At 41.0% G+C, this 12892-nt stretch overlaps 1 protein-coding gene across 5 annotated transcripts in view; it reads left to right on the top strand.

The window, feature by feature from the left end:
* The window catches only part of arhgef10la (Rho guanine nucleotide exchange factor (GEF) 10-like a), a 117821-nt gene that overhangs the window by 23428 nt on the left and 81501 nt on the right, over positions 1–12892 (top strand). For 3 of the 5 annotated variants that reach the window (XM_082532946.1, XM_082532949.1, XM_082532950.1), the window contains 8 exons: positions 3612–3772; positions 5697–5774; positions 5868–5998; positions 7001–7096; positions 7838–7946; positions 9032–9132; positions 9529–9606; positions 11728–11907. In XM_082532946.1, coding sequence (XP_082389072.1) covers positions 3612–3772; positions 5697–5774; positions 5868–5998; positions 7001–7096; positions 7838–7946; positions 9032–9132; positions 9529–9606; positions 11728–11907 — 934 coding nt within the window. The remainder of the gene's footprint in view (positions 1–3611; positions 3773–5696; positions 5775–5867; positions 5999–7000; positions 7097–7837; positions 7947–9031; positions 9133–9528; positions 9607–11727; positions 11908–12892) is intronic. The other 2 variants (XM_082532947.1, XM_082532948.1) reach the window with 2 other exon arrangements.

The raw sequence follows: 12892 nt of genomic DNA, 5'->3' as shown, positions 1-12892 counted from the left end.
ACATATACACACAGTTACTGTCCCTCCACACATACGACTCGGTTCTGTTTCTATGCCCCAGCTTTGTTTACTTTTTCCCACCGAGGCTTCTAGACTTCTGATTGGCCAACATTTCTGCATGGTTAGGAATATATCGCCACCTGCTGCTTTGGCATGTTCATAGCCGTGTTTTCCTTCATTTCTGCCTTTAAGTGTGGACGGGATTATTTTTTAAAACGAAAACAGAAAATCTCAGTTTTCAAAAATACCCGTGTACGTGTGGACGTAGCCTCAGTGTGCTTAATAAAAACACTAAAAGTGCTACTGTTTATTGTTTGTTCTTTAAATTATGTTTGGACACATTGACTTAGATGAAGATCATTCAGATCACTGTGGCGGGGTGTGGTTTGTGGTTCAGCTGGGGATGTGTTCACAACGTTTAGTGGCGTGTAGTGTCTGCGCTGCACTCAGCGGTGACGTGGGGGTCGTCGGACACTTACTCTGGTGAGAAGGAGATGACAGGGCCCCGCCGGCTCCGGTAATTCACTCCATGGGAGATTTTCCACTTGAACAGCATCGTGATGACACCTTACGCTCAGCCTTTCACCAAGTGATAAGAATTGATGGTCACACGGTGTGCCCTGATGCAGCGCTGACCTACCCGCATTTTGTATTGATTAAAGATAGGCTTTAGCGAGTGAGTCGTGACACTCGCACAGAAGAGGAACACACCCAGCTGTTGGCGCCTAAGAGCTGCTGCGAAATGAATCTCCAGGCGGCTCATTATAACCCAGTGGAAGGGATTATGGGATATGACAATACTCTGGAATGAATTATGGCCCAAATTACTGCCCGTGCATTTGGGGGGATCTGCATCGATGGTGCGTGTCCAGCCTGGGATGTGAGCTGGTCAACTGACCGGCCATACCAAAAAAAACCTTTGCGCCCTTTGCCATTAGTGGAGGACCCTTTTGAGCACATTGGTATGGAGAGTAGGCTAGGCCAGATAGCTCCCCGGCCTAAGTTGGGCAATGGGGGGGCAATGGCGGGGCAATGGCGGGATGTGTGGTGTCAGGGGAGGTTTTCCATCGCATGGCCACGCCTTCCCTTAGTAGGATGCCGAGACCAGGGGGAAGGTGTGCTGCACAGAAAGAGGTGGCTGAAAAGCCTTATGAGCAGGAAGCAAATTGTAAATAAAGTCATTCACGTGTCTATAACACTGTGTGCTTTGGGTCCTTTCTACCACACATATTATGAGCAATTACCAGAGAAATTCTGATAATTCCAAAGGGTCACTTTTCCTTTTAGCTCTATCTGAGATGATCAGGAGAGATCGAGGGGCTAAAACGGGCAGAGATTTGGCATATTGCACTGCTCTGGTGCTGTTGGTAAAGAGAATGGAAACAGATGGAAATGCAGTATTTGCATTCAAGCAGCTTCCACTTTAGGCTGTGCTCTGCCCCAGGTGATGTCATTTGCATTGGAAAATCATTCCTCTTTCTCTCCTTAAGCTATATGACTCACTAGGGCTTATAGGCAGAGATAAGTTGTGACGGGGGTGCGCAGAAATATTCCTGGATCGATTGCTACCCTGCTCAAATTACTCATACTTGACATGAATGCACACAGTCAGGGAGGCAATCTGTGTATCACTATTGTTCTGACTCTGCTCTTTTCCCACACAAGTAATTTTAATGACAAGAGATCAGTTCATTGCAAGAAATGTGATGAGAAATAGCTCTTTTTTGTTTTCATGTGGGAGGAGATCCTTTTTGTCCTTCAGATTGAGATGAATGATGCCACATCATAGACAATGCATCAGAATAATACTTTGCAGAACTAGACACCACTGTAAAACCAAACGGTATTATCAGTAGCTGTAATACAACATGTTGGCAAGGCGTATCTGCTTCCACCTATGGGGCAGGCGCTTATTGTGCAACAGGGAAACATGGCACAAACGACAACTGACGTTTTATATATATATATATATATCTCATTTGAAAATATTTACAATACCTTTTGTGTGTATATGTAGAGACATAACCAATGTCAAAGAGGAGTGCATTTAAAATTCCATCAAGCAATGCTTCCATTACAAAAACTCAGTTAATCTTACCTTTCCATAGTCCAAAAATCGCAGATGGTACAAACGCCTTCCTGCTAGCTTTGATCATTGTATGCGCTCTGCATGCTCCCGCAGTGAAAGATAACAGTTTGCAAGATTGTTGAATGCCAACAGTGTATTTCAAGCTTGCGAGGCTACCTCCCCAGCAGTTCCCATGGACAACATTCTTCTGGCACGTCTCATTTGTCTACCAGTTGCCCATCATCTTGAGTAGCTGCTGCTGCTGGTACTGGCATTGCAAGTGTTGCTGAGGTATTTGGCTGAGAGACAATTTAATTAGTGTAGATGAGATTCTCCTACATGCTGGATCCTGTCATATTATCAGTCATGTGGGGGAGAAAAATGCCTCACTGGCAGCATCAACACAAGCATTGTGATAGCTGTATCAACACGATTCCCCCCTGTGGTGCTAGAGTCTGATTTTAATAGCTGGTTCAGGGCATGTTTTCATTCATAAAGCCAGTAGTAATTATAGTCAGCCTCAGGCATGACAGACGATGATATGACAGTGCTCAGGGACAAGTTAAGTGACTCAAGTAGCACACTTTGGGCTTTGCAAAAGTTCTTGTGAATAATTGAATCAGCAAAGTATAGCCCAGTTACAACTGAGGGTATCACTGTTTTTTTTTAATGGCATAACATTGCTGTCACAAGATTTAAACAATAATTCTACATTATGTAGCTTTTATTATATTTTCAGCATTGGTAGGAAGATGTTCATGACCAAAGAGCCTCTAAATACCATTAAAACAACCCCAACAACTCAAAAATACACAAAAAAGAAAGCAATGAGACAGGTTATAGAGGCTAAGCAGTCCTCTTAATTTAATCTTGGTTTCTGATCTGATTTCACAACTGCATATCGAAACACATAGTGACACAATGTCCACGTACGGTTTAGTGTTCATTTATATGATAGAAATCTGTGAAATTTTCCTGTTTCTGGTGGCTTGCTAAAAATTATGTTGACTTTTACTTTTGATGTTTGAAAACGCTTGATTAAACGAAACACAAATGAGAAAACAAGCTGAAATTATGTTAGAGACTTTTCTTTGGTCGTTGGACGGTGCCAGAATTCCCCAATGCAGCAAAAAAAAACTGTCATCACTTCCAACCCAATTTCTTTGAAATCAGTTTTTGTCTTGGAGAAACTTCTCTTAAATATCAAATAAGCACAAAGACAAAAGGGAAAACAAAACATCCTCTTTGTTAGAGGTAAAGCTGCACAGCTAGCCAAATTGGGAAAAGAATTCTGTTCCTGTTTCCGAAAGAAGTTACTTCAGAAACGTCACATGAATTTGACAGTAGCAAGATGTGTTCTGTCACACTTTAGGGAGTGTGCATTTGCACGCTTGAACAGCAAAGAACTATTTTCGACCACCCCCCACTCACCCACCCACCTCCAACCACTCTGCCTCCCCTTCCTCCCATTGAAATTAACTTATTATGAGGCACACAGAACTCTGTGTTAGTTTAACTGTGCTAATGTTTGGGTACCTTCCAGTGCCTCAGCAGCAGAAGCAGATGAGCCCAGTGCTTCAGTTCCTTGTGTAGGAGAGGAGCTCCGGGGGCTTCCTGTGGCACCATCAGCTGTGGTGTCCTCTGTCGATTCAGGAGACCACAGCAAAGAAACCGTCAAGCAAGGCTCGAGGGGCATCCCTGAAGGTACAAAGCTAAATTATATTGACAGTGAACCGTGCACCTTATATTGTAGATCAAGGGTTCAATTTCAGACCAAAAAAGATTAAACCTAAGCTTGCCTTGGGACTCCAACTCATTCCACCTATGTATTACAGTGTTCACATTGCGGATAGATCTGATAGAAAAACCAATACAGCCTCCAGAATTGGGTAAACAGTACTGTGGACCACACCATAATGAAACTGGCAATATGAATTGTAAACAATATTTTGTTAGTATCACGCATTCCATCTCTTGACCTTGATCAAAGGTGGCAAGAACACCATATTACAAATCTGTGGTCATCTCATGGCTCATTGATTTCTACATTGAAAGGCCAGACACACATAAAGATGCCTTCATGTGTATAAACACATATGTACCCCTTTCAAACATATACTGATACAATACAGACTGACACACACACTCACACACACACACATATTCTGTGCCATGATTTGATTTCTACCCAGACATGACATGAATCCAATTAATTTAGGACGAGGATCAATAGAGTACCATTTCCATGAGGGAAAATTGCTTTCGGATTTCGACTCAGTCAGCAGTGCTGCTGTTTGAAGGTGGCTCAGAAACGAGAGATGTAAAGGAGCCCTGCAGTACTGCATGACGTTTTTTATGTCCCACCCCTCTGATGCATTTTCACACAGGGGCCTCTGCTTTAGTCTGAATGCATACAATGCAGTTAAATTGATCAAATAATGGAAGTATATTAAACCTTTCTTCCTGATATCTAAAATTAAAATACAGAAAATGGTAGATGCAAGCTGACTTAAAGCAAGAAAAATGACTACAGTTGTGCTGATGCTAATGAGAAATTTATTACTATTTCACGCTTGCCACATTTTCAGATAAAGTCTTCAATTGTCGGACTTTGTATTTTGCATGTGGATTAACCTGCGCTGGAACCAAAGTTGTGTAGAGTCATTGTGAATAATTATGTTTTTTCTCTTTCTTAAAGCAAGAATATATTTTTGTGATCATAGATATTATATGGATTAGAGTGTGCCTTTAGATGCAGTAAGAACTAAGAATGAGTTTATTCAAACGTCATTTTCTTGCTGTGGAGAAAAGTTAACTATAAAGTAAGAAAACACAGGGAAGAACTTCTGGTATACCACATTTAAAGTAAAAAGCCATGTTCCCAAGAGGCCCAGTCACTTTGCCGATATGCTGGGAGTCAGGCTGATGTTGTGAATCCTCTTTGAATGCACAGGCATCGGAAACCAAGCGAGGTATAACGAACATTTGTGGAGCTAATCCTTTTTTGTTGGGGGACAAAAGAGAGAAAGAAAAGAATAGTTTATCTTCTGGCTTGTATTGCAAGGTTATTTTAAATTTTAGACTCAATAATCCATGATAGAATTCACATCTTCAGTCAGATTAATTGAAAACAGTGATTGTTGCTGTTCAGGGTTTAGGGGAAAGTGTTGCAGACAAATCACAGTTTAAGACCAAATCAATAAAGCTCACTGAGCTAAATTAGGCTGAAACACTCTCAAAGCAGTTAATGACAAATCCTGCCAAGCGTGGAGAGAGAATGGGTCAATAGCTCAAACAAGCCTGATACAATCATCTTATGTCATGTAGGCAAAGCCGTTGTGGCAACAGTACACAAGATACACATGATATTTGGCAGATCTCCCTGTGAATGATGATGTTTAAATGCTGTTAATGCCATAAATGTGGAAATATTCTAAAGCTAAGTGACACCCAGAATCTAAAAGATCGAGCATAAACATTCAGTCGGTGTAAAGCTCTGTTAGATTGTGTTTGCTGTTTTTTTTGAGAGATATAAAAGAATGATGTAACAAAAGCAGGTGCAAGTCAGAACAACAGTGTTTATTTCAACTCTCCTGTTTTACTCTGCCAACTCTATGCGTGACTGAAGCCGAACCCCCGACGGCAGAGGCTTCGGAGGTGATCTATGATGATGTTCCAAGCGAAGAACCCGTCTCTCCTGATGAAGGTTAGGAGCTGTAGACACCTATTCACTTTTCTTGCTTGCTTTCTCATAGATCTCATTATGCAGCTTCTGATGTGTAATAGCTCTTGTGTTTAGCAGATATGATCTATGAAGACGTTCAGAGAGACACTGGTGCGTTAGAGGCAGGCAACGGATGGAGCTCCAGTGAGTTTGAAAGCTACGATGAGCATTCTGATAACGAGGCCAAACTACCGACAAAGAGCAAGGTAGAGCCTGTGTGAATGCATCCGTTTACTTCTCTACACAAGTTGTCATTTCTCTAGATTGTAAATGGCATCATGACTGACCAGGTTGTTTTGGTTGGTTTCCAGCAGATAGAAAAAAAAAAATCAATGTGACTATTTCATCTGGTGCTTCTGCTGTGCAGTTGTCTTTATTAATGTATAGAACTGTAAGGAAACTATAAATAACATAAAAAATGTATACCAGGCTGTCTAGCTTTATACTTTCATTGTGGGATGAAAGTAAACACAAGGCATTTCTTTTTGAAAAGCCTCAGATCTCTTTGCCTCTTTTCTGCCAAGGATGCTGTTAATCAGTGTTCGGCTTCAGAGTGTCCTTCCACATGATGGCACTGTGTTCACATTCACAATGTGCTGCATTTCTTTTCATGCTTCACCAGCCTTCAACACGCATACACCGTTGCAGGCATAAGAAAAAATTGCAATCACTCTAATAAAAAAAAAGTATTTTGCTCAGTTGAATCTTTATCAATGTATAGATGTACACCTACCTTTACATATTTTTACATATTGAAGGTGTTGATATAACTCCATGGTAATCCAAGAGAAGCTCAAGTTAAATTAATGCTTTGAGAAGCGAGGGAGACCATAGGTAGATCAAAAATATACTTTTTTAATTCCTTCGTCCAATTAATTTTATACCAAGTATACCTAAAATTCTCATCTTACCGAAGAAACCTGGGAGACCTGCAATAGAGTTTTCTTATTTAATATGTTCACTAAACTGCCTGAAACCCCTGCCATCAGTCTGATACAGCATAACCCCTCTGACCAATGCAGTGCTTCCAGCTTTCACTCTGCGCTTGTGATTAATTCCCAGTGTTTCGTTGCTTGTTTTGCCTTGATCTCTTTGCCTCCATTTCCCTTTTCTATTTCCTTTTTCCTGCTCTTTCATCCCCCTTTTGCCTTTTGTGGCTAAACACAACCCGCACCTATGCCCTGCCCTTCCTTGTCCGAAACCTGTAGCTCACTCCTGAAGTGCGTCGGCTGAGGGAACGGTGTGCCAGGACCAAACGAGAACTGGCCATGAGGCTGTCTGGAAAACACAACTATGACATCAAGGTATATCTCCAGCAGCAAGTGAACACAGCAATATCTCACCGTGTCTTTAGAGAGCTAAAAATCACTCTGCTAGATGTTTGCCAATAGGATTGACCCTGAGCTGAAATATGCTGTCTTGTATGCTCAGCTGATGTAAAGGCTTAACTGGCTTGCTATACCATCCTTCCCAACTTTCCTGTGGACTCTGACTTTAATTTAAGATTCCTGGTCAGTCTATTGGTCTCTCTCTCTGACTCTCTCTTTTCCTGCCTGGTTTAATATTAAGATATATTTGTGGAACTCGTTAATTATTAACTAATATTCAGCCTATTTGCTTCCATAAACACTAGTGCAACTTGCCCCCAATTAATGACCTACTTTCCTGAAGTAGCATTGTTTAAAAATACTAGCACTCTGGGTATATTCTGGGTCTGTGGAGTCTTGTTGCAGGGCTATTCTGATACTAAAGGTGGAGTTTGTGGTCAGCTGAATTCTCCCGCCATGAGCTACGCAGCTCTGTTGCTCTCATGTGGAACTCTCTTACCATAATCTTCCCATGATACGCTCATAGACTCACTGATTAGAGCCTGTTCAGCGACCCACGGGGAGTTGCAGATGGTGAGATTCATGATGAGTCTACTGAGCGCCACTTCTCTCCATCTCTCTCCAGAGGTGCACAGTAGGTTACCAAGTTGCCACAGCATGGCACTTTCCTCATGCGCTAACACTCCTTTGTTGTCTCTGTCTGCTCTTTCTAACTAGGTTCAGCAGCTCATGAAGGCAGCAAGAAGCGGAACGAAGGATGGGCTTGAAAGGACCAAAATAGCTGTCATGCGAAAAGTTTCCTTCCTGCAGAGAAAAGATCAATTGGGTAATGCAGGAAAGTCTAAAACTTTGTAAATCTTGGTCAACTGGCTTTTGGGGATAGAAGTTATACTATGTTTAGGAAGTTATGAAGTTTGGGTTTTGTAACTCTTTACAGTTGACACTTTGAATTATAGGCAGTTGCTTGTATATAAAGCTAGCCAAGCCAAAGAAGTGTTTCAGGGAGAGAGAGTAGAAAGTCTTACTTTTTCTTTATACAAATCCCTTCAGGGAGAAATGAAAGCACTGTGAAAAACAGATCTCACTGATTATAACTACAATAAATAAAACAGACACACTTCCTCAGTTTTCCGACAGACAGTGTGGTCGAGCTATTCTTTTTTTTTTTTTCTTTTCTTTTTTTGATGCTGGAGAAAGCAGAAGAATGAAGCACCTCGTGCGTTCTCATATATGTTGCGTTATAAGGACCTTCGCTTAATGGATTAGCATCCATTAATGGAGAACTGAGCAGCCCCATAAACCACAGGCACTAAACCCAGACCTCCAACAAATCTTAAAAGCCATCACAAAGAAGTAAAGAGGCCAGTGTTGCTATTTTTAGATATTGATTGAAGGAAATCAACACAGCATTGTATTTCTTTTCCACCAGTCTTCTGTCATCGTTCCAAAGTCTTTAATTGGAATTTTGGAAGCTTCTGGTATTTATGTCTTTATGGTTAGTGGTGAAGTAGGGATTTTTGAGACTGTCGAATGTCTTTGTGCCAATGCACAGATGAGAATGTTTTGGGTTGTGTCTTTGCAGTCACACTCCTTTGTGCCTCCTTTACTCCTACAGAAATACAGTATTGTTTGATTTTTTTTTTTTCGTTTTTCTAAAGGCCTCTCTGCCTCGCCCGCTTTCACTCTCTCACTTCTTTCTCCATTGCGCTCCCTTTTCAGAGAGTACAGAAGTCTCTTCATATTTTAGAGGTAATAAACTTAGTGTGTCGCCGTTTTTCTCCAACTGCAGTGAGATGTGAGGGCTGCATTTTTGTTATTCTCGCTCTCCCTGCCTCAATCTCTGTCACATACGCACTCTTTAACCATTTTGTGTTATTCTCTTTTCTCCCCCCCATTTCTCAACATCTACAGAAGAGGAGGATGATGCAGGATATCTGGATGTGGCTGTGTCAGAAGTGAAGCATCCTCCCCCACAGCTGAGCCCGATGCCAGAGGGGCTGACCAGCCACCAGGTACATCAGAGGGCTTTTTGTCACAAGCTTGTGCATGTTCTAAACGTCACATCTTTATGGTTATTGTGTTTCCAGTTGAGGCTGTTAATTGTATTTATTGTTTCCGCAGTATTTACCTCACACTCTATACTTTTCATCCTCTTTCGAAAAGCGTTGCGTTTTGTATCTGGTACAATAGTTGCTTTCATGTCAAACAAATCCAGTGATTCATGCAGTCTGCTGCAAACCTTGTTCAAACAAACCTTCCTGTCTTTCAGTGTTTTCCTCCTGTGACAAACATATTATCATAGTTCAATCCATCAAACTGTGCCATGCTTAACTGAAAGCATACACATACTTCTGCCCAATCATATCTTCTTTGCGCTAGATCTCCTGACTGGTCTGTTGTGTGCGCAGGTTGTCAGGCGCCATATCCTTGGCTCCATCATTCAGAGTGAGCGCAGCTACCTGGAATCTCTCAGGAGAATCTTGCAGGTAAGCTGTTTAGTCCAGTTGTCCTCTTCTGCCACATGCAATATCATCAAAATTTAACTGTTATGAATTACACTGAAAAGAGAAGCGGCGGTATCAATCAAATTATCGAGGTGTCTCAGTGTAAATAATCCTGATAAAATACCCATCCTTATTTTTGTGATGTTGTACCGCTGCCGCGGGAGAGAGGCAGAGTTGTGGTTGCATAGAAGGGGGTGGAGCTTCTCGTCCTTAATCTTCCTTTTTGGAGGGAAAAAGAGTTGTTATCTCCTAATCGGTGAAAAATAAGAGGCGCACCTACTGAAATTGAATAAACAGTGATCAGTGGCTTCACAGCAAAATCCTTCATTGTAAAGATAGAATGGGCTACCTTTGTTCTTGAGTGACATGATTGCTTATTATACATAGGTTGGATTAGCTCATTTGAAATTTCTCTTTTCTTAGTCAGAGAGTCCTGATAAATACAAAAATAGTATCTTCAAACATATGAAAATAAGAATCTATACCTACCACAATTAGATACAGAATTGTAAATCCATTATTAGAACTACATTCTGTATTATAACATAGAAAAACTACTTTGCAGTTATACTGAGTTGCCTAGCAAATTTTTTTATGTTAATTATCAGTTTGGTGGATATGCACAGACAAGACTTGCAAAACAACTAGAAGGGCTCTTGGAAAGCAAATCCTTTTCCAATGCCAATGCCCTATCTCCAGTATTAGCACTGAGTTATAATGCTCATTTCCAGCTCCATATTTCCTCTCTTAGACCCTCTTTGACATCATACACATCCAAGAGTAGAAGAAAAATGTTGGTATCCAGCCATTTAGAGCTTGGCACGAGTTTTTGGTTCATAACAATTACTTGCATGTACACTAGCTCATTATTTTAAACTTTGTCAGCTGTAATAAGAGTTGCACCCAGCATGTAACAAGTGTATATATGACAGGAAATACAGAAAAGCATAATGGACACACTTTAAAAATTTAATGGACTCTTTCCCAAATTTAATGGGTTCTTCCTTCAGATAGATCTGTCAACTCAATACACTCTGTTTCCATCTTCAGTCTGACAGTGCCTCAACTCTAGCAGACATACAGCTGTGGTCAGAAGTTTACATACGCTCGTCATAGGCAATAACGTCATGGCAATTTCGGGCTTTTAATGATTTCTTTGAACTGTTCTTTTTTTCAGAGTGGAATTTTTATATAGCATACATCTTTAATGACTTGGTTGCACAAGTTTGAATTTATTTTGGATTTTCTGTAATCTATACAGGGTCAAAAGTCTGGCTTCAAATATATATGTGTACTCGCTTAAATCCTTCGATTAATAGTGCTGAAGGTTCCATGTCTTTTACTTGACAAGGCCAAGGTCTGTTAACTTCTCAATTTAAGGAACACAGCAAAGACCTTAGAAGGAGAATTATAGATTTACACAAGTTGGCCATTTCTAAACAGCCACAGATTCCAAGATCATCAGTTCAAACAACTATACCTAGCAGAGATCACTGTGAATACGGGCATCTTTTATATACCATCTATGGTGTACGAGGAAAAAATGATCAACATGGTTACAGCATTTGATTTTATTTTCTGTTAAATAACATTTTTATCTTTAACTTACAGCTTACACATTATATCTATACTTCAGCAATAACAGGTTCAAGGAAGTTAATTATCACCCACAGAGCATCAAGGCATTTCTGTACGCTGTATAGGCCAATATACCCATCAGTGCTGACTGAAGAATTAAGCCTCTTTTTGCCATGTTGTTTTTTTTAATCTATAACTGCTGGGAGCTCTTTTTTGTCATTATTATTCTGGCTTTTGTGATTACAGGTCACATTGAGTTCTGAACATGTTTGTTAGTGGCAAATGCTATTTTACAATCCTTGAATTACTGGGCTTCCAGGCAGAATAACTGAATTTTCTTTCTCTCCCTGATTCACAAGAAATGCGTCAGTTACCCTGCAGTTTATGTCTGTTTATGCTTCTGACAGGAGAAGTGCTTAAGAGAGTGGATTGCTGGTCTCTCTTAAGAACCTAACCTCCCACCCACATACTGTATATTGATATACAGAAAAATGAAAACACAATTTTCTGTCACAATCTCCCCAGGAGTACCACCGACCACTGATGGAAGCTGATCCGCGCATCCTGAGCCCACGGAAAATCCGGCCTATATTTTACCGAATCAGGGAGATCACCCAGTGCCACTCCATGTTTCAGATTGCACTGGCATCACGTGTGGCTGAGTGGGACAGTACTGAGAAAATCGGAGACTTATTTGTTGCATCGGTTAGTGTGCGTGCATGTGCATGTTTATGGTGTGTGCGTGGGGCAAATAGAAATGAAACCGGAGGATAATTTGCTGTCTTATACACGTTTGTGTGTTTACGTGCATTCTTTGTTTGTTTCTAAGATGCAATCGAAGTCTTGCATTGTGTCTAGAGGCACTCATATTGTTTTTACCATTTCTGGCTAACATTATAACACCGGCTTTGCTACCAGAGTTATAATGAGCTACAGGTTTTAGATTGAGCAAACAGGCATAGTTTACTCCAAACATGAAATCAATTACAGTTGTGATGAATATCCTCGATGCATCCACTGCTCTCTGAGATGTGTGCTTACAACTTCTGGCGCTAGAATAGTAGTGTTCAGGAAGAGCTTTCCTATGTGAGTCTCAGCCATGTGCTCACCCATAAGGTTGGCTCATTATTTGCCTATCAGAGGGGCTGATTTGACTCCCTGCACTGCTGGCCATTATAGTGCTATTCCATTGATATCATAATGCCTACCACCAAATGAGGACACATTGGAAACAAGAGTACTGGGACTGCGTACTCCTCACTGAGCAGGTCTTTTTCATGTGGTAATGTACCTGTACCTGCAGGACTTGTTGTAATATCTGAAAGGCAGTATCCTGAGGGGCAGTGTGAGCAAAGAGGGTTAAATCCTTCATGCAATTTGCCAATTCCCCACTACACCTCATACTGCCACTATCAGCTGCCTGGTGTGGGTTTAATTGAGGATAGAGAATAAATGACACAAAACGGACACACCCCCTTCCCCCACAGACACATGCATGCACACACACTCGCTCGCTCTGCCGGCTCATTCCTCTTTGCCCAACTTCTCAAATGGCTCGTGAAGGGTGTTTTTCAGTAACTGGAATGGTAAACAAACCATTTTAAAACACTATACTTAAACATCCATTTCCTGGCTTCTCTTTACATTAAAATTAAAGGTTGCAGGTCGTCCTGCAAAATGGATGGTTAGT

The sequence above is a fragment of the Aulonocara stuartgranti genome, assembly GCF_965226115.1.
Source record: "Aulonocara stuartgranti genome assembly, chromosome: 5".
Lineage (NCBI taxonomy): Eukaryota > Metazoa > Chordata > Actinopteri > Cichliformes > Cichlidae > Aulonocara > Aulonocara stuartgranti.
Note: the sequence above shows the minus strand (reverse complement) of the source record. Positions and strands in the feature narration are given on the sequence as shown.